The 22,192-nt window shown below is 36.2% G+C and overlaps 2 protein-coding genes across 4 annotated transcripts in view; one reads left to right on the plus strand and one right to left on the minus strand.

Annotated features, from left to right (window-relative positions):
• On the plus strand, window positions 1-16,118 carry sytl4 (synaptotagmin-like 4). Of its 3 annotated transcripts, none has more exons than XM_056471877.1 (17): window positions 1-40; window positions 3,060-3,197; window positions 4,652-4,867; window positions 5,030-5,139; window positions 5,357-5,471; window positions 7,939-8,052; window positions 8,129-8,222; window positions 8,328-8,424; window positions 8,681-8,781; window positions 8,873-8,965; window positions 10,333-10,511; window positions 10,702-10,795; window positions 11,192-11,353; window positions 11,444-11,555; window positions 13,156-13,264; window positions 13,352-13,563; window positions 15,419-16,118. In XM_056471877.1, the coding sequence occupies exons 2-17, from the start codon at window positions 3,076-3,078 to the stop codon at window positions 15,559-15,561; spliced, it is 2,073 nt and encodes a 690-aa protein (XP_056327852.1). In that variant the 5' UTR covers window positions 1-40; window positions 3,060-3,075; the 3' UTR covers window positions 15,562-16,118. The 3 variants fall into 3 exon arrangements, with proteins under 3 accessions (XP_056327852.1, XP_056327853.1, XP_056327854.1); XM_056471878.1 differs by lacking the exon at window positions 1-40 and adding an exon at window positions 2,713-2,899; XM_056471879.1 differs by lacking the exon at window positions 1-40 and adding an exon at window positions 2,917-2,934.
• Window positions 15,757-22,192, minus strand: part of srpx2 (sushi-repeat containing protein X-linked 2) — a 19,041-nt gene continuing 12,605 nt past the window's right edge. The window contains exons 8-10 of the mRNA XM_056471880.1: window positions 21,194-21,327; window positions 20,980-21,101; window positions 15,757-17,615 (exon numbers count right to left, since the gene is read on the minus strand). Coding sequence (XP_056327855.1) covers window positions 17,435-17,615; window positions 20,980-21,101; window positions 21,194-21,327 — 437 coding nt within the window. The 3' untranslated portion in view covers window positions 15,757-17,434. The remainder of the gene's footprint in view (window positions 17,616-20,979; window positions 21,102-21,193; window positions 21,328-22,192) is intronic.

Here is a 22,192-nt window from a genome sequence, read left to right on the forward strand (position 1 = left end):
TCACTCGGAGAACAAAACGACAGAAAACCCTGCGCCTTTGGTAAGTGAATCTTTAAAAGCACGTCGTAAAGTTTTTATTAGGTTTATTTGTTGAATGTGAGGGACGTGTTTTACTGTACTACACTGTTTGTTTATATTGTGCCTTCTGCAGTTTCCTTTGAGATACAACGAGTTTCTCAATTGTTGTCATTGTTAAGTCTTAATGGGCTGTATTTAAGATCTAAAGATGTGTGCCAAGTTACCTTTGAACGTTCTTGTACTTTACTGTTAGTTTGCTTGAACAACTTTGGTTTAATTCTTTTAATAAATTCGATTACATAATTTAATATCATCGTGTATAATAGCAGCATGAATCTGTATAGCTGGAGGAAGCTCCATTCATTGTAGTGCTCACATTAATCCTCTCTGTTTTCCCTCAAACATGTAAAGAATGAGGAAAAGTTTGCCTCAGAATGTCTATTTGTTTGGGATGTAGACCAAACCAGTTTTAATGAAAGGTTATTATATTTTTACTCAACCCTTTGTCACCAGTTGATCTCAAAGGACATTTACAAGTCTTTAACTGGTAATGGTTATCATAAGTGCCTCATTTAGTAATGTAGGTTTGCTAAAGACCTCCACCCATCGTTGTGTTTCCTTAAAGGGTGGCAACTCTTGTGATACACACACACTGAATGTTCCTCTTTTCCTGATGACATTCCAGTGCTTGGCCTCTTTTCCCAGACTCTGTTGGCCTTTAGTAATAAATTTTATTCATTAGCTCTCTATAACTTTGCCTGTGACAAATCAAAACAAGGTTCTCATGCTCTCTGGGAACGTTTTCCCCACTACTGTTTTTCCATTCAGAGGTAGCATGATAAGTCTTGTTTATAAATATTTATATTTTAGCTAAATAAATATATTTATATTATATATGTAGAGTTGGGCGACGCAGTGGCGCAGTAGGTAGTTCTGTGACCTTACAGCAAGAAGGTCTCTGGTTCGAGCCTCTGCTGGGTCAGTTGGCGTTTCTGTGTGGAGTTTGCATGTTCTCCCTGCATTCGCGTGGGCTTCCTCCGGGTGCTCCGGTTTCCCCCATAGTCCAAAGACATGGTACAGGTGAATTGGGAAGGCTAAATTGTCTGTAGCATATGAGTGTGAGTTAGTGCGTATGGATGTTTCCCAAAGATGGGCTGTGGCTGGAGGGGCATCTGCTGCGTAAAACATGTGCTGGATAAGTTGGTGGTTCATTCCGCTGTGGCGACACCGGATTAATAAAGGGACTGAGCCAAAATTGAATGAATGAATATGAAGAGTTCAGGTGCAAAAACAGTGCCATACTTTGCTAAGTAGTTTTAAATATGTGAACTTTTACATTCCCTCGAGTACATTTTTAGTGCAGCATCGGTACTTTTTCTTCACAATTTTCCTTCAACCTGCAGTCACTACTTTATTATTTCCTGTCTAGGGAGATTAGGATTAGATTAGGTCTTCTGATTCCTGTCCAATCAAATCACACATAGAAGGTAAATCGCATCATAATGAACTACCTCAAGAGATGGGTGATTTAGAATTGCAGCAAACTGTTTGGAAGCATTAAAAGTTTCCAAGATGTCGTCCAAAATCTTTACACGCATTGACCCATAGAATGTTTAGATGCATGTCACTGATTAGAAGATGACGGCTGTTTACTGTATGATGGCCGAAATGGCCTTAAACACCCAGCATGCACTAGACGTCAACATGACGTCAGATTGACGTTGAGGTTGAGCCCAAATCTCGTGGGGACATGATTTGGAAATGAAAATTGGGTTGACATCAGAACCCAACGTCAGGCTGACATCAATGTCAAACCTAAAATCAACCAAATATCAACGTCTAATGATGTTACAGCTTGACATTGTGTGGACGTTACCACTATGACGTCTATCAGATGTTGGATCTTGGTTGCCATACCTGACAAATAAATATCAGTATTTGACATCAATATGACATTGGTTAAAGATGTTGGCTCAACGTTGGATTTTGGTCACTTTCTAACACAACCTAAAATCAACCAAATATCAACATACCCTTCCAGCTGCAACCCATCACCGGGAAACATCTATACACACTCATTCACACACATACACTACGGACAATTTAGCCTACCCGATTCACCTGTACCGCATGTCATTGGACTGTGGGGGTAACCAGGGGGGAAACCACACGAACACAGGGAGAACATGCAAACTCCACACAGAAACACCAACTGACTCAGTCGGGGCTCGAACCAGCAACCTTCTTGCTGTGAGGCGAATGTGCTACCCACTGCGCCACCGTGCAGCCCTAAAATAGTTTAATTTAAACAAAATTAATATTATAAAGTATTTATATCTTCAAATAAGTATATTTTCTGCACTGTAAAGTTATTTTATTTAACTTATTAACACTTTTTATTCACCATTTCAAAGCATGATAGATTTGTTTCCTACACTTGTAACATAGGAAAACGTACTTTCAGCAATTATCTATGATTTCCAGTAATAAAAAGCAAACATAAAGATTCAAAATGGATTTATTAAAGTTAATATGCCTATGTTTGATTTATGTGGTTGATGCAGGGCTGGGAACATCTCTGTTTTCTTTCTGTGATATTGCCATTGCCTGCCATTGCTAACCAGCACATTTGCATGTTGAGCTGCATGTCACAGGGCGTCACTGTGTGCTTGTTTAATTACTAGAGGATCTTCGGACATACTGACAGACACTGCATGGAGAAACCGAGAACGGTCACTCCCCTTATTTGTCAGTTCTGCTCCAGGTCTCAACCCATTTTACAAACAGCAGAGCTTCCATTTATTTGTGTAACGCTTGTTATGTAGATATTACTGTCTTCTCTTCATATGTGAGAAACAAATGACCTGTTCTTCTCAGTTTGGTGAGCTTCTATATTCATTATTATGTGCAGCACTGGTAAGTTAGTCTGTAAAGTAAGTGTTACGTGTGGTTCTACAAGTTTCTTTAATTTGCATTTGTGTTGACACTTATTCTGTTGACTTAATGCATGCTGAGCCGTTTGTTTGATTTTTATTCCTCAGAAGCAGGGCTTGACTGATGAAGATGGTGCAGAATATGGAGATCAACGTGTCCTTTCTGACTGAGTCGGAACAAGAGTTCATACTAGAAGTCCTCCGGCGAGACGAGGATCTGAGGAATTCGGAAGACCTGCGTGTGAAGTGAGTGTCAGCTCAATCAGTCTGAATGATTAAATCTGTATTATTAAAAAAAGTTGTCAACTTACATGGTCAAACTTAAAATATCATGTTAAATCTGGATTAACTTGTGTTACTAAATTAAAAGTTACAACGTAAGTTGTCATCATGTGTTGATCATTTACAGTGTTAATATCATTTTTGGGTCTCAAAATAACCCTTACTTAATGATTATTTAACTAAAGCTAACTTATCACTGTTTAATTTGTGGTATATTTGGTAATAGTAATAATAATATTATATATTTATTTCAGTTATATACACAGATAAAGAAATTATTCTCTCTCCAGTGAAATATTAATACGTTTTTCAAATGTCTTCTCACTGATGTTTCAGAGCAACGAAACAATATCACAGTATATTTTATTATATTTTTCTTCTGGATATACAGTGGTCAGCATAATTGAGTACACGCCATTTTGAAAATGAATATTTTATCCATTTCTCAGTGAATGTAGGCAATGTATTTTGGGGCATTTAAACAAAATAGATTTATCGAACAGATATATTTCTTAAAATAATATTTTAGTCACCAAACATATTAAAAAATTGGAAGATAATCAATAAAATTTAAGCAAAATATTGAAAAAAAAATTACAACCTACAAAATTTCAACTAAATTTGTATTTAATATTTTTCTATAACATATAAATTTGGGTGTACTAGTTTTTGGACCGTTATAAGTTATTTTGCTGGATAAGCTTTAGATTTGCCTTTAGTACTGACTAATCTAATGTATATGCACAAATATAATATTGTATAGCTTCCTATTACGATATGAATTTAAAAGAGAGATTTGTGAGGCGCTGAGCGCTATGGATGGATGGATGGATGGGTGGATGGATGGATGCGCTAAGGTTAATTTTGTTAGTTCCTTTATTTTTTCAATTGGTTACAGAACAAACCACTGTTGTCCAATGACTTACTTAACCTAATTAACATATGTAAGCCTTTGAGCTTAAGATTACACTTAAAGCTGAAAACGAATATCTTGCAAAATGACTAGAAAAATTAGAGACCGTCATCATGGCAAAGGCTAAATGAATTGGTTATTGGACTTAATTATTAAAATTATTTTATATAAAAATGTTGAATGAATTTTTCTCTCTGTCCCTTATATATTGAAGAAAAATAATAAAAAAATTATAGGATGGCTAATAATTTTGTCTTCAGTTGTGTATATATAAATAAGTGAACAAAATCAAAACAATATAACTCGGTTAAATATTTATATTTATTACTAGAATATTTATATATTCTATTTATAGAATATTTATTTTATTTTAAGAAATCAGTCACATTATTTAGGGCTCAGACCCGATTTTGTACTTTTTGTACAATTTTTGTATTTAAGAAAAGGATGCTGGTCATGCAAATAATTCTGTGTAATAATTATATACTTAATTATGTTCTCATAGGAAGCTGAAAGCCGAGTTTCTGGACATCAGAAGAAAGGGTGCGAAACGTGGCAGTGGGAAATACAGTGAGCGCAGCTGTGGTCGCTGCCAGGAGGCCTTGAGCCTTCTGAGTGGCAGTGGCAGCCAGTGCAGGGCATGCAAACATCAAGTTTGCAAAAAATGCCAATCTGTTCGACCCAATGGATCATGGGTGTGCACAGTGTGTGCCAAAGAGATGTGAGTGTGCACCCCATGGCTCCCAGCATCCCGCTCTTTGGCCTCAATCTATTCAGAAACCTGTCATTAAGAGGCACATTAGGCTGGAAAATGAGGCCCATGCTTAATGGAAAAAGTTAATGTTCAACAAAAGTTTTTTTTCTTCCTCCCTCTCTCTCTCAGAGACCTGAAGATGAGCACTGGAGACTGGTTCTTTGACGAGAGGGTTAACCGCTTCTCTTCAGCACCTGGACATGACTTAGTGCGGGTGTCCCTCAGGAAGAGGCCTCTGAGTGAGTGCAGGAAGCCAGACGGTCTGATGATAGAGCAATGTGAACTGACTTCAACTTTCTGTTTTTACAAGGGGTGGAAAGCTGATTTTTTTGTGTGTGTGAACAGGAGAAGAGAATGAGTCCTCTGTTTACTTGAGGGTTAAATGGCTGGCAGTTTGTTGAGATTAATCATTATACACCACTTCCCTATTCTGAAATTTACATCTCTCTGTTCCAGGTAAAAAGCATGAGACAGCTGGGGAAATACTATTAAACAAAGTTGAGCTGAATTCCAGCCAAGCTGCGCCTGTGGCCAAACCAAGACTAAAGGACATTGCACTTGCCAATAAGAGGTGTGTAATGTAGTCTCATGTTTATACTGATCAAACAATGTAAAGTGCTGCATTTAAATATTTACCACTTTTTATCATCATCTCGTCGATGATTTTATCATATCACTTTGCTCTATTAATAGCCACACAGTTCTGTGTTAAAGAGATAGCTTTCCCAAAATGCAAATTCTGTTAATATTTATTCAACATTATATCACTGCAATTACACACAAATATTTAGAGAAACTTAACAGGTCTTTGCTGTACCACAATCATGTCCATAGACATTAAGCTGCAGTAGGTGAAGGTTTTACTTAATGATGTTTGATTACAAGAAGACACACAAAATCAAATAGATTTGAAAATTGCAACATCGAACCTGTTTAATTTGAGTGCCTTTCAACTAATATATTCTCCAAGACATAAGGAAAAATAACAGCATATAAACTCACTGCCCACTTGACATAAATCACCTGATGCTGGATTTGAGCTGATAGTCTTTACTGTGTCTATATGTCTGCTGCCATGCGATTTACTGATTACATATTTTAATGAACAGTTAAACAAGCATATGTAGTCAATTTGCTGATCAGTATAGAGTCGTAATGACATTAGGATGAGCAATTTTTAAAAAATTTGTGAGTGTTGGGGGTAACGTGTTGTAAGTAATACTATTACTTTTCCAAAGTAATGAGTAATGTAACGCATCACTTTCAAAAATGTAATCATATTTGAGTTAGTTTTAAAAAATGTAAAGTAGGTAAATATATTACGGCAAATATATTGCGGAATCAAAATGACCTTATTCGAGTTGAATTATACAATCAGAGAGCGTGCTGCAAGGGAACAGGCAGTCGGCTCACACTCATCGTCATCATCAGGTCTGTTTTTTCAAAGCAGATAAGTCGATGTACTGTTCTAGTAACCGAATAACTCAGGATATTGGTTTATTTCGAGTCAGAGGGGGTATCCGGTATGTTAGTACTTACTGAAGATGCAAACCGTTTCATGACAACTCCTTTAATTTAATGAATTGGTTCGACCGGTTCACTTAGAACATTCGGTTAAAATAAGCGATTCATTCACAAATCGCCTGTCATCCCTACAGTCAGAAACAGAAACAATGGCAGGCCGGAGACTTACGTTTTTGCTATGGATTTTTGTTATTTTGAACTGAATGAAGAAAAGAAGTGGGTTGTTGTTAAGTGTAGATTATGCTTTAGAAAAACTCCTGACAACTGCAAAAAACAAAAAAAAAAATGCAAAACACTACGCCCGTACCCCACCTCCATCCAAACAACAAATGATTGACATTAATTCACGTTCTCCAAGTAAAACAATTAATTTTACTAAAATAAACATAAATGGTTATTGTTTTTATCGTTGAGGAGATCCAGCCACTGTCTACTGTAGAAGCGACTACTGTTCTTTTGGGAAACGATTTACACATTTGTTAAGGCCACATGAAGCAGTTTATTCAATGTGTAAAGCTCAAAGATTTATTTTGATTTGGGGATGTTTTTAATCGTCTCACTGTTCATTTTGTTATTAAACATTTTAAAGTTTTAAAATCTGTTTTTGCCTTAAATTATTTCATGTTAGTACTCTTAGGCTTTATTGCCATCTTCATCTTAATGGACAGTGAATTTACTTAACTAATAACACAAAATATTCAAAAGTAGCAAACACATTACTTTACACGCTTTCATTAATCTGTATGTATAGCTCTGGGCTCAGAAAGTTCTCAAAATATAATTATATCCTACATTTTTTTAAAGGAAAATATAGGAAAAATGTAGGTTATATCGGTGGTTGTTAAATGCAGAGGTTCTCTATTTAAAAGGCGAAAAAACACCAGTGAGTTCTGAAAGAGATCAAACCTCAGCCAGGTAAGGAAAAGTAACACACAAGTAACTCAAAAGTAATATATTGCATTACTTTCCATAAAAAGTAACTAAGTAACGCAGTTCATTATTTTTTGGGGGAGTAACTTAATATTGAAATACTTTCTAAAGTAACGTTCCCCAACACTGGTCATTTATGCATTTATGGTTGAAGTGTTTAAGTGAAGTTTCACAAACTAATTTCGAGAAGAGCACGTGATATGATTGACTGCAGCTGGCCACTCATCTACATTCACTAGTTAGCCAATCAGATTAACCCCAACTCACTATAAGTATCCTAGCTAGAACTACTCTCTTATCTTCGTTTTCCGAAGAAACCCCCCATCCACCCCTTCTCCTCCTTTCTTCCTTTACCACGGGGAGCTCTCGAGAACCACCTGATCTCATACTCCCCTCATATGCGCTATGGACCAGGCGGGAGCCCTGGGCTCACCTATCTCCGAGCTCAGGGTTCTCTCCCAGGACAGCATGCCAAACCTGCTAACAGTTGTCAAACAATATCTAAGTGTGAACTCTTGAAATGCAATTATTGGGATGCTAGTTCTCTACAACACAGTATACTTAGATTTGTTTCTTTCTCTCAGTTCACTTGAGGGTAATGAGGAACAACAAAGCGACGCAGAATCAATAGAAAAAGCCAGTCTGGACAGCGGTCATGCTGAAACTAAATTCTCTCACAGTACCCCCCAAATGCAAAGGTAAGATGTGAGTCTGGGACACACAGATAGATGTCTTATCATTAAGCTGTGTGATTCAAGTCTGATTTGCTTCTAGAAAAGAGGAACTGACAGCCAATAGTCCGGAAGTCTCTGCTGTGTCCATCCTGATGAGCACTGTTAACAGTGACAGCACTGCTACCATAGAGACAGTAAGTGTTTCATGTTAACAGTAAGTCATCACACTCATCAGCTATGGATTTTCTCTGGCCTAGTTTGCTCATCTTTTGCACTCATCATCTTCTCTGCAAAACAAGGCCTCATTAATTCATCACATGAATGCCTGCTCGGACTCCTTGCGTGATGTTGATGGGCTTTTCAAGAAAAGTGTGAGAAGAGTGCACAAACTATCAGGTAATGTTTGTATTATTAGTATATCCCATTATAGATATATTTTTTTAATGTAGAATAAAATGCAAAATTGTCATACTGTTGTCATAATAATTGTTTCCAAGCACAAATAAATATTAATAAGTCTATTTTCATGTGCTGAAATAAATTTTGCAACAAAGGGTTCAAAGTTTTTATTGTGTTTCTGATCAAATCAATTTTGAATGGTAGTGTACATTGTTATTTTTTTTTACTCTGTGTTTTAAATGTCCTCTTGTAGAGATTAAACCAGCCTCCACTCTTGATTTGCGTGAAGACGCATCAGAAAATACTACACCCGCTATGGGAGATAGAAGCAAGTCTGTTCCTGGCCTTAATGCTGTAAGTTATTTTCAGAGAAATTAAGAAAAAAAGTAACACGTGATTTTATTTTTATTTTTTTGCAACTAACTTGATTGCTGTTCCTCACTAGGATGATGATGAGGAGGAGGAAGATATTGATAACTTGGTCAATATTCACAGGCAGAAATTTGGCAGTAGCATGGGAAGTCTGGGAGGCTCAAGGGTAACCCATTTTAATATAAACTAATTTAAATAAATTCTAAACGTATAAATTAGGCATGCTCTGATCAATTTGCCGGTGAACGGTATCAGCCGATAATGACATTTCACGACTCGATCAGTACTCACTGATCTCATGAACCAATCATAAGTTTTTATTTAAGAGTTTACAATCATCTATTTTTTTTCCTCATCATCTATTTTATCGATTATTTTTTGTAAAGCTGCTTCTGACCTTTACATGTATGCAACATCCTTTATGTATTTTCTTAGGTAAGCCGAGATCTCGTATACAGAGGGAAAATATGCTTATGCAATGGTATTTAGAGCTTGAAACGGAGAATCGGTACTTGGTATATCGCTGATCACTAGAACCAGGAATTGGCATTTTGTATCTGCTGGAAAAATCCTGATCAGAGCATCCCTATATATACACACCATGTCTCAAAAATCCAAGCAAAATTAATTCTGTCAGAATTTCAATAAAATACCTTTAACTTTAATTATATTTTGTAATTAGATGGCAAATAGATGAAATGTATGTTTTCTATCTCACCTGATTTATATCACCACTTTGTTACAAGTGGAAATTTATCTGTGCCTTCACCACAACCACATCAGCGTTCAAATTACACATATCAAAAAAAACTAAATCTATTCAATGTCATCACATTAAAAACTCAATTGAAAACCCTATACATACTTAAACCCAGTACCTAAAATTCTAATGGCTGTCGGCACAAAGGACATTTGATATACATTTTTCTTTACTTGAGGTTGGCTAAAATGTCGTTTTAATAGCAAGAGCTGAAATTTTGTATTTAAAGGATGGGAACAATCTTCAATAATGACATGTGCTTTCTGTTTAATTATCACTGAATATACACAACATACTGATCCAGTGCGATCAATTTTTACCAACAAGTAATCCAATCCACCTTTTGTCCGTGAAGAAAACGTGAAGTACTGGAGCCTTTCAGTTCTCGTAAACCTTTGATCAAACACATATCTTCGTTCGAAAACACCATTTTTATTTAAGCCTTATGCAGCTATAAATAAATACGTTGTTTATGCCATCATTACGTCATCGCCAAGGAAAGTAAAATGATTATTCTAATGCACAGATTGCGATGTTATTCCTGTACGAAATTTAGTCATTCTTATTCCTGTAGTACAATAAGCAGTCTTATTTTTGTATATTATTGCTTTTTTTTTTTTTTGAGACACTGTGTGTGTGTGTATAGATAAACATTATACAATTAAAACAAAGTGGCATTTGTCAAGGCAAAATCTATTATGTTTTATTCACCATGTAACATTTATTATTAGACACTTGAATTTATTGGGCGGTTTATTTTTATTCTTTCACAGACGACTCTTGGCAGTATGATGAGTGTGTACAGTGAAGCGGGAGACTATGACCATGTGGAAGTGAGTGGAGAAATCGTCTTCTCTCTCAGTTATGATGAACCCAGCCAAGGCCTGTCTGTCATGGTCCATGAGTGTAAAGGGCTGGCTTACGCTGATCCAGCAAAAAAGAAGTGCAACCCGTAAGTGGGCCTCCACACAGCCTGCGTGAAGGGATTTCCAAGTGATTTCCTGAAAGGGTCTCTTTACCATCTTCCAAGAATAATAATTTTCCATCCTGAATCCTACCATTGCATATCCACAATACAGAAGGAAAATCACTCTATTTAGAAGGCTGCTGAACTCTCACGGTTGCTTGATTTCTTTTCTCAGATACGTGAAGGCTTATCTCCTTCCAGACAAGAGCAAGAAGAAAACCTCAATCAAACATAACAACATCAATCCCAGTTTTAAGGAAACACTGAAGGTATTTTAATGAAATGCATTGATTCCACAGCAAAGCTAAACTCTTTATCATTCAAGTCTTTATCATTCCAAGCTAAGAAAATGAACTAAAGCTGATACAGCTGAGGAACCTAACTCGATATACTGTGCTTTAATGGCAGGTAATTAAAACACTGCAAACTTAACATCTGGTTTCGAATGGGCTTTATATTGACACACAAGATAAGTACCATGTTATGGCAGAGTCACAGCGAGACAAATATTAGTTCTTTCTTATGCTTGCCCTATGTTAATCTAGAGTAAACAACATGCGCAGTTCACAAAAAAAAAAAAAACTAAACAAGCTCTTACATGGCAACATTTTAATTTGAAAAAAACATTCAATCATGACAAGCTGTCTTGTGCTTGTTTGCTTTAGTATTCCATCAGCCGCACCCAGCTGACGACTCGCACGCTTCAACTCTCAGTTTGGCACTACGACCGCTTTGGCCACAATGCATTTCTGGGTGAGGTTGAGGTACTAATGGATAGCTATGATATTGACTCTGCACATGAAGAGTGCATGGCCCTTAGAGGAAAGGTAATCAGCTTTTATGGTTCTTCTGATTCCACAGAAATGCATCACTCTATTCATTTTACATTTCTACTTTTTTTTTTTTTTTGTTCATAGGCAGTTCCCCAGTCACTATTATTTCCATTTGATCAATACAAAGGAGAGCTGGTCATTTCATTGAAGTACGTTACACCAAATGCCCCAAATGCAGAGGACTCTAAAGGGAAAGGTAAGGGAAAACACAGAAAAAACATCTATACTAAAATAGGAATTCTTAAAGGAGTGCAGCAGCCTGGTTCTAGATTATTTATTTATTTTTAAAGCGGACCTATTTTATCTCTTTTTCAAGATTCAAGATGAGTCTTTTGTGTCTCCAGAATGTGTCTGTAAAGTTTCAGCTCAAAACACCCATCAGATTATTTATTATACCTTTCAGAATATTGGATTTTCTGCTGTAAACACTATGTAGCTGTGTTTGTGGCCTGTGCCTTTAATGCTGGTTCTCCCCACCCACCGTTCCCACGTGCCTGTAAGTGTGTGCCTCAATCTCTGTTTCGACTACGTCAGATAAACGGCACAGTGACAGACATGAAGGAAGCAGATCTCACATAATGTTTGTGAGAAATAAATCAAGCTTTTCGATGAGTCACACACAATGAACAAAGTTCACTCAAATACAGACACACAGCACACACATTTAACTTTTTTGCATGCAAATGTGACAGGATACACATTAATGCCCACTGCTGTATGGCTATACGTTATGTTAATGTACAAAATAAACCTGATTTAACGTCCACAAACCGGAATTGAAGTGTCGTCTTATATAATTGTTCTGCCACGCGGCTGTGGTGATAAAGTAAAGCTGATCTAAATCGCTGTAATTCATTACAAACATGCACTGTTTTAAAAATGTTTTAAACTTGTAAAAATTTATTCTTGATCACATTTGATGATGATTGATGATCACAGAGAGCTGAACAGATCTTTAATTCCAGTTGCTTTGCGCAAGTCCTGTCTTGTTGATGTGATTATACGCGTTACTATGGAGACATGTTAATACAAGGCTGTCAATCAATTTGGTGGGCGTGGAACCACACTCCTACGTAATGTTTCGGTGAGCCTCAAAATGGGAGGGATTTGGATCCTGTTTTAATGTCGGGATATTTAAAAAAATAGACTTATTGTGTTTTTGACTGTGGACACACTATACCTACACATAGTTCTGTCTAAACAGCTCACAAAAGATTATTTTCATTGTAGGTGCCAACAGGACATTAATTTTTAGCAATAATTGACAAACCTTTAAAAAGAGGCCTGCTGTAACCTGAACAGTTGTTAATCAGTTTTAACTGTTCATATTAGCTTATAACACAGATGTATTTATAAGCCAAGTTTGTTCATGATGCTGTCCAGAAAGTTCCTCAAATCAGAGTACGAGTAAAACAAGCCAAACTATTTTAACTCTGTTTGCTCACATGGAGCACTGCAAATGATGTAATCATGTCATAAATAGTGCATTAAAATAAATATATGATAAATCTGTATTATTAAAATGATATAAATTAAACCACTGGAACCAGCTCTGCTGAAAAAGGCAGGAACTAATGCATTGAAGAAACGTTTAAAATCCATGGAAACTTTCCATTGCACATTTATTTTTGTATTAAAAGGTTCTTTAGATTATTGATTAGAAATGCTCTTGAACGGAAATGTGCTTTCAGGAAGCCAATGTGGTTCTTGTTCCATCACTAATAAGAACCCTTAAGAACCTGTATTTTTAGGTTGACTTAGTTTTTACCTTGTGTACTTATCTTTTCGTCTAATAGGGAAAAAGAGCAAACCTGCTGATGGTTCTGAGTTACACGTGTTGATCAAAGAAGCCAAAAATCTGACAGCCATGAAAGCTGGAGGCACATGTGATTCCTTTGTGAAAGGGTATGCAAACATCTGTTTCATCACCTCCGCTAAAGTTTTTGTTTGTGTATTTCTACTAATACCTCTGCCAATCATTCTATCCCTCAGGTATCTGCTGCCATCAAAGAGCAAGTCTTCCTCCAAGAAGAAAACTCCAGTGGTAAAAAAGACAAAGAGCCCAAATTACAACCACACATTTGTGTACAACAACCTGAGTCTGGAGCAGCTGAAGGACATGTGTCTGGAGCTCACTGTCTGGGACAGAGAGACGCTGTCCAGCAATGATTTCCTGGGAGGAGTTCGTCTCAGCTTGGGAGCAGGTAAGGACATCTTTAAATAGGTTCACTATTTCAGTGATGGAAATTGACTGTATTTACTTCTCCCAGAGTCTCCAAATGTCCTGTTCACACAACAGCTTATTATAGAGGCATGATGTTGTCAAGTCTATTTTCTAGTTGTGACGATCACCTCCCTCTTAACACAGCGTCAGCAAATATCAAAGATATTAAATGGGCTTCACCAAAAATATGGTTGTGAATTCTGAAAATTATAGCTGTCGTTTAAGCTTGCTAGAGGTCTTCACAGTGTTTAAGTCTTTAACTTCACCAAATGCCTCATACATGAATTGCATGTAAAATAAATAGTTTGCATCTCAGATCATTTCAAATAAATGTGCTTTTTCCAAATGAAACCGATAAGATTTATAAAAGGTAACTGAGTGTGGATGAGTGACTGAAAGCTGAAAGACCTCTGTTGTCACTCCCATAAATTACCAATATATGTGTTTCCACCTGGTATAAACATACATTATTAAAGGGTTAGTTCACCCAAACAATTCTGTTATTAATCACTCCCCATCATGTCGTTCCAATCCTCTGTATCCTTCATTCATCTTCAGAACACAAACAGATCATTTAAATGAAATCTGAGAGCTAAACAGCAACCAAAAAACATTGTCAAAACTTTCCATGTGGGTTCAGTGGTTCAACTGAAAGCTGTAAGCTCCAAAAACAAAATAAAAACTATGTTTGCTTGTATCAACACACAAGCAACGTATTGCCTGTAGTAAATGTGCACCCTGATATAAGATGAAAGACATTAGCCATGTTTTTATCCACCTGTTCGTATGCTCATTTTGGATATGCCATTTTAAAAATGGTTGATGGAAATACCAAGATGCGCATACATTTTGAAAATGCGGATGAAAACATATGCATAACTGAGTAGGATAAACTTTATTTGGTAAGAAACCATGTGCATAAACTACGATGGAAACACTTTTACCGAACAAATTGCAGTATGCGCATTAAAAAAGTGATGTGATTTTGTTATAAGAGATCATGTGATGATAAAAATGTGTGTGAATGGATAAACCAGCAGGCTGAACATTGTAAAACATCTAAAATGTTGTTTTGGTCATTCTAAAATGCCTAACCGTCTCAATATTAGTGTTATTACGTATTCAAACGCCACAATGCGTTCATTGTATATTGGCACCAGTTAATCGGGAAGTGACGATTTTGTTCTCTTTGACTCGTTGGATGGAAACGCTGCTTTGTTGGCTCGTCTTTTATGCGATTATTCCTGTTTTGCACCTAAATTTAATTTGCGTTTTTGGATGGAAACATAGCTAGTGACTTGTATTTTTACAGATGTTTTTGGTGCACAAAAGTGTTCTTGGAGCTTCATATGTTTCCAGTTGAACCACTGAAGGCACAAGGAATGTTTGTACAATTTTTATTTTGTTCCTATTCTGGGCTTCGAAGGTCTCAGGACTATTGGTGTCTATGGAGGATGAGAGAGTTCTTGGATTTCTACTAAAATATCTTAATTTGTGTCTCGGGTGATTGGAACGACATGACTGTGTGTAATTAAAAACAGAAGCTTCATTTTTGGGTGAACTAACCCTTTAAATATCTGATCACAACTGGTCAATCATAATGCAATACCATTTCCTCCTGGTGTTAAAATACCTTTATATGTGTCTCTTGCGACTACTTGTGTTCGGGTTTTAAACTTACTTCCTCCTTGCTTCCCTCAGTCTAAATCATAGGTGAACTCTGTGAAATTGCACAGTTGTGTTGCTTAATATCTTTTGGAAACTAAAGTGCAACTCTTGAACACTTTAATGCATCTTTGCTGAAATTAAGCCATGTGAAACTGATGTCTGTGCAGTGACGGTGAAGGAGGGAAAGGAGGAGTGGATGGCCGACTCTACAGGTGAGGAGATTTTGCTGTGGAAGAAGATGATGCAGTACCCAGACTCTTGGGCAGAGGGCACTCTTCCCCTGCGCTCGTCCATGGGAAAGGGCAAGTAAGGACATTGCGCAACACCTCCCAAATCATGATCAGGACAGGGGGTTACACATTCCACGACGTTTATGTGTAGCTCAGTTGCAGCTGTGCAATACAAGATCATTAATGCATCACAGTATAAAAAAAGAATTCAAGACTTTTTAGAGATTTTATATTTGAAGCATTTCAGGTGGTTTCAAAATAATGAAATGAAAAAGTGTGTATATCTGAATTTTATTTATTTCCTATAAATGTTGTATCAGAATTTAGGTTTTCAGGTACATCATCATTCTAATGATGTTCTTAAAAATATTTTAGTTCAGTTTAAATGTGATGTGTAGCTCAGAATGTTTGACATATTTAACCACAATGTGTTTTGATGTTTAAATGCTGATGTACTCCATTGTAAGCACCTTGTTTTGAGGAGCTAACTGAAAATACCATCTTTTAATAAATATTAAATATTTTTAAGAATTCACACAATGTGCTGTGCACTTGAATATAGATGGTTAGAAATAGGGCTGGGCCGATAAAACAGTATCGATATTTATTGACCGAACACCATTGTCAATAACGATTAGTTCTGAAAAGTTCTGTATGAAGTGCTATAGCCTAGTTAAAATATGGCTGCAGGGCACGTGCCTTGGAAGGAATGCCATTAAGCTTATGGGTTATTTCCAATTATTTTCCAGGCGCACCTAGTTGAAAACATTTCAGAATGCTGCATGTGCACCGCGATTCATGCAAGTAGAACTAACCAATCTGCTTCACACTTTGTATGCAATATACACATTTCAGTAATAATGGCAGACTCAGACAAACACTGCAGTGCTTTTTCATTCTCTTATTAAATACAAACTAGTATGCAAACCGCAGCAATGGTTTGTTCATTTGTCATCCTCTAAGAAAATGGTTGATGGTCACCTAGTTATGAGAGACACCAGAGGAGTGCGAGCACAAAGCTCATTGAAAAGGAAACCGAATCCACACGCTCATGCTTTTACACCCAGCATGTGAACGGACTCTGGTTGGGTTTCGCCACCTCAGGTCAGAATAACAACACACGCGAAAATTAGAGCCAAAAGCAGCAGTGAAGAGATTGTAAATAAAAAAGAATGTAAGGATGTCGCCAGAGTGGCTTTTTGGTTTCTTTTCTTGTACATCCAAGCCACTAGCTCCCCATCTGAAAGAGTTTTTAACATAAGGGTAATGTAGTCAGTCAACTTCACAATTTGTAATTCTGCAGTATGTATTTGAATAATGATGGCTGGTTCCTTTATTTGAAAGCTCAGATTTGATTATCATAATTTTTGTTAAGAGTTAGTGGTTTACTGTGTTATTATTATTATTATTATGTATACAGATGTTGATCTCCCTTAAAGTTTGCTTTGATTGTTCAGCGTTTACAATTTATCATTGCACACACTTTGTAACATTTTATTTATTAAGTTTAAGTCTCTTTAGCACTTATGTTTATTTTATTATGAGACATAAGAGACAAGATTTTTTTTGTTTATTTTTGTTATTTCTGACTATTAAAACTATTTGCCTTTAGTAATGTTGGTAAATTGAAGTAAAATGGTTAAATAAAAAAATCCTAATTTTCCTAATCGGATTGTAAAAATCTGTCAATAATTATCGATACCGAATGATATTAAACATTATATTGTGATCATTTTTTCCTGTATCGCCCTAGTTAAAAATATTTTCTTTAGAATATGTATCTTTTGCAACCTCACCTGGCAGTTTTCCACTGGCAGATTAAAACCTGTTCCAAATCACATTTCCAGCTGTGATTCTCTGTTAACAATACCTCAAGTGTGTAGTTATTTAGGAGATTCTTGAGGTGCATGTATGTTGATGACCTGTTGACCTGTTGATGAACATTTTAGTTGGTCAGTCACAGAAGTCCCCGTTCATCTCCAGTCTCTCTCGCTCCTCCTCTGTGAGCAGAAACTCGTCTACGTAGGAAAAAAGCTCTTCGGAGTTGGTAGGGTTAACAAAACGCTCACGATCCACACCATATTCATCCAGAAGAACCATGGTGAAATATGCCATAGAGATATGCAGCGCCTGTCTGTTACAGACAAACAAATAACACATGCAGGCATACATTAGATTGGAAACATGCATGCATAGAGATGTGCATCAGCAAAATGACTTCCTTCAGCATAAAAGCACTAGCCATGTTTCCATTCTGAATCAGGGTATCTGCAGGTTGCTAAGAGTTATATTTAAGACTTTTTAATACCACACAGAATGAAATTTAAGTCCGATTTTATAGTACAGAATTTGCACAAAAAAAAGGATGCAGCACAACTAATGACCATACTTAACACTGTTAATAATACATATAAAATGTGAAAAAAAACATCAAACCAAACTGCATTTACAACACTAACTAAACATAATTTTGCAATATCAATAACATGCTGATTATTAAATTAAATATAACAATATTGAATATGTATAGCTTTTTATTATTGTTTTATAGACGCTTATTTGATTACTTTGTTGACATGTGACTGTTTTCTCTTTAAACTTTCGTAAAAATTTTTTTATCATGCATCATTTTAAAAGTTTGAAAGAAAACATTTATTATGGCTTCATTTACATTTTAAAGTTATAGGAAACTATACTTTAGTAAACTAATCTTATTACTATAGTATCGCTTTATAAAAAGTTCAGCACCAATGACAAGTGTCTGCGGGCGTCTCTATGCCAAAACTGCGAGCTGGTCACTGATCAAGGTGGTCATGTGAAAAAATGTCAGACTATGTGTTCTCTAGTTCTTTATTTGTCAATGTCAAGTTGACTCAGCTATTACAAGTCATTATACAGTGATAATTAATGAACATAATTAATGTTCAATCCCCACGAACATGAATTATGAAAACCAAATCCCTGCGAGCGTGTATTTTATTAGGTTGCACCAAAGACTATAAAGGACTTTGGTTCTGCCTATGTTGTTCTGCGTGATGATAGACGAAGAGATTAAAATAGATTTCAAAATCAAAATGGAAACAAAATCTTTACGTGGTTGGATTGATTGTATTAAGACCGAAACAAAAGACATTTTAAGACTAATTAAGGCCTTATTTTTATACTATGGGATTTAACACTTCATAAGGATCTGCGGACACCCTGAGTTGTAAATGTAAACGTATTCTTGTTGAAGAAAAAATAAATTTCACCACACTTTGGATGGTCCGAACCGGTTGATTAAATCTTGATTATTGGGTGAATGATCACTTTAAAAAATACAGGTAATTGAAATGTCACAAATATTTAGCAAGTAAGTGACAGATAAATCGTATATGTCCAAGAGAAAAATAATTGCTCAGAAACTGGTGCAAATAATCAATAATAAAAATAGAGGTTTGGGCAAACAGTAGAAAAGTTATAAGTTATATGTCCCAATAAAGGCTGCATCCATTTGATAAATTGTCATTTACACTCAATATGGTATTATTAATACCATATTTATTAATTATATTGTTTCCCACTACAATACTGAGGTGCCTATATATTTGCCATTATTTCCACTAGAAAATGCTGCTATTTTTAAATAGTCACCAGTCCACCTGGTCATGCAAAAAATCATCAGACTTTGCGTTCTTTAGTTCTTTACTTGTCAATGTCAGGTTGACGCAGCTATTATAAGACATTATACAGTGAAATCCCCACGAACATCAATTGTCAACAAAATCCTTGCGATCATGTATTTTATTAGGTTGCACCAAAGACTATAAAGGACTTTGGTTCTGCCTATGTTGTTCTGCGTGATGATAGACGAAGAGATTAAAATAGATTTCAAAATCAAAATGGAAACAAAATCTTTACGTGGTTGGATTGATTGTATTAAGACCAAAACAAAAGACATTTTAAGACTAATTAAGGCCTTATTTTTATACTATGGGATTTAACACTTCATAAGGATCTGCGGACACACTGAGTTGTAAATGTAAACGTATTCTTGTTGAAGAAAAAATAAATTTCACCACACTTTGGATGGTCTGAACCGGTTGATTAAATCTTGATTATTGGGTGAATGATCACTTTAAATAATACAAATAATTGGAATGTCACAAATATTTAGCAAGTAAGTGACAGATAAATCGTATGTGTCCAAGAGAAAAATAATTGCTCAGAAACTGGTGCAAATAATCAATTTGGTTTGGGCAACCAGTAGAAAGGTTATAAGTTATATGTCCCAATAAAGGCTGCATCCATTTGATAAATTGTCATTTACACTCAATATGGTATTATTAATACCATATTTATTAATTATATTGTTTCCCACAACAATACTGAGGTGCCTATATATTTGCCATTATTTCCACTAGAAAATACTGCTATTTTTAAATAGTCACCAGTCCACCTGGTCATGCAAAAAATCGTCAGACTTTGCGTTCTTTATTTGTCAATGTCAGGTTGACACGGCTATTATAAGCCATTATACAGTGAAATCCCCACGAACATCAATTGTCAACAAAATCCCTGCGAGCATGTATTTTCAAAATTAGATTTCAAAATGAAAACAAAATCTTCTTTATAGGGTTTGATCGATTGCATTTTTAAGACCTCTGAAACTAAAGACATTTTTAGACTAATTAAGGCCTTATTTTTTACTATGAGATTTAAGACTTCATAAGGATCCACGGACACCCTGAGCTGTAAATGTAAAGTCAGATTCTTGTTAAAGAAAAAAAAATGTCTCGACAATTTGGATGGTCTGAACCGTGTGATTAAATCTCAATTTTTGGGTAAGCGAACACTTTAAATGGAATGTCACTAATAATTTGTAAGTACGTGACAGATATATCGTATGTGTCCAGAAGGAAAAAAGTTGCTTCCTCGGAAACTGGTGCAAATAATCAATAATAAAAATAGAGGTTTGGGCAACCATAAAAGCAGCATCCATTTGATAAATTGTCAATTACACTCAATATGGTATTATTAATACTGTTTTATATTGTTTCCTACTACAATTACCGAGGTGCAAATATATTTGCCACTATTTCCAGTAGAAATACTACTATTTTTAAATGGTGTAAATGGAATCGTTTTCCTCTCCCAAATAAAACATGGATGGACACATAGCTGCTGTTGTCGAAAAACTCTTTGTAAAAGTATTTTGTCCAAGACTGTCATGTGGCTTTTATCAAAATAAGGCCTGGTCTTGAATAAAAATTAGACTGGAATTGTGATGAAATCAAATTTAGATGCCATTTTACTTAAAAATGTGTCATTACTACCAGCAATGTTAATTTGAGGTTCCTTTTTTCCAGTAACAAAGCAAATATTGATAGGTGATGAAGCCAAAAATGTACACAGATTAATTATCATGAACATTAAAAGTGCAAATAATTAATTTTAAGAACATCTTCAACATTTAAATGCATATAAATACATACAACTGTAAATATTTAGTAAGTTACCTAAGATCCTCAATAACCTCAGGCTGTAGACGCTGTTCTTTAATGCGGCCCACTGCTCGAGGAGGACTTCCTAACAGCTCGATCACAGTCACATGACGCAGATCCAGACCACAACCAGCCTTCTGTCACAACATTCCCACAAACACACACATGTGAAGTTTTCCAGCTAAAAAACTTTCTTATGAAGATTTGATCAAAAGTGTATCTGTAATACCTGCAGCATCATGTTCTGAAGTCTGTATTTCTGGTTACCGTTATCTGGTGTAGATACAACAAGAAGTCTTCTTTTTTCATAAAACTGATCGAGCAGAGCGCCAGCTGATCTCACATCTGTTTTTATGTCCATTACTGTAACAAAAATAAACATTTCACACAGCAAATAGAGACGACATGACTTCATTTTACATAAATACACTCACCAGCCACTTTATTAGGTACACCTTTCGTGGCATAGATTCAATAAGGTACTGGACATACTCCTCAGAGATTTTGGTTCATATTGACATGATAGCATCACGCAGTTGCTGCAGATTTGTCGGCTGCACATTGATGATGCGAATCTCCCGTTCCACCACATCCCGAAGGTGCTCTATTGGATTGAGACCTGGAAACTGTGGAGGCCATTTGAGTACAGTGAACTCATTGTCATGTTCAAGAAACCAGTTTGAGATGATTCGCGCTTTATAACATGGCGCATTATCCTGCTGGAAGTAGCCTTTAGAAGATGTGTACACTGTGGTCATAAAGGGATGGACATGGTTGGCAACAATACTAAGGTAGGCTGTGGCGTTGACATGATGCTCAGTTGATACTAATGCGCCCAAAGTATGCCAAGAAAATGTGGTGTATTGGTGTGCCACCAAAACCAGCCTGAGCCGTTGATACAAGGCAGGATGGATCCATGCTTTCATGTTATTGATGCGAAATTCTGACCCTACCATCCGAATGTTGCAGCACAAATTGAGACTCATCAGACCAGGCAACGTTTTTCCAATCTTCTATTGTCCAATTTTGGTGAGCCTGTGCGAATTGTAGCCTCAGTTTCCTGTTCTTAGATGACAGGAGTGGCACCCGGTGTGGTCTTCTGCTGCTGTAGTCCATCTGCCTCAAGGTTGGATGTGTCTCTTGCCTCGGTTGTAACAAGTGGTTATTTAAGTTACTGTTGCCTTTCTATCAGCTTAAACCAGTCTGGCCATTCTCCTCTGACCTCTGG

The sequence above is a fragment of the Danio aesculapii genome, chromosome 14 (genome assembly GCF_903798145.1).
Source record: "Danio aesculapii chromosome 14, fDanAes4.1, whole genome shotgun sequence".
Lineage (NCBI taxonomy): Eukaryota > Metazoa > Chordata > Actinopteri > Cypriniformes > Danionidae > Danio > Danio aesculapii.

What these genes read in the sequence shown, in the direction of transcription:
- sytl4 (XM_056471877.1), top strand. Translation starts at nt 3,076, where the DNA reads ATGAAGATGGTGCAGAATATGGAGATCAACGTGTCCTTTCTGACTGAG. An exon ending in ACAGTGTGTGCCAAAGAGAT is followed by an intron (nt 4,868 to 5,029) that starts GTGAGTGTGCAC and finishes TCTCTCTCTCAG; the next exon opens with AGACCTGAAGATGAGCACTG. An exon ending in AGAGGACTCTAAAGGGAAAG is followed by an intron (nt 11,556 to 13,155) that starts GTAAGGGAAAAC and finishes TTCGTCTAATAG; the next exon opens with GGAAAAAGAGCAAACCTGCT.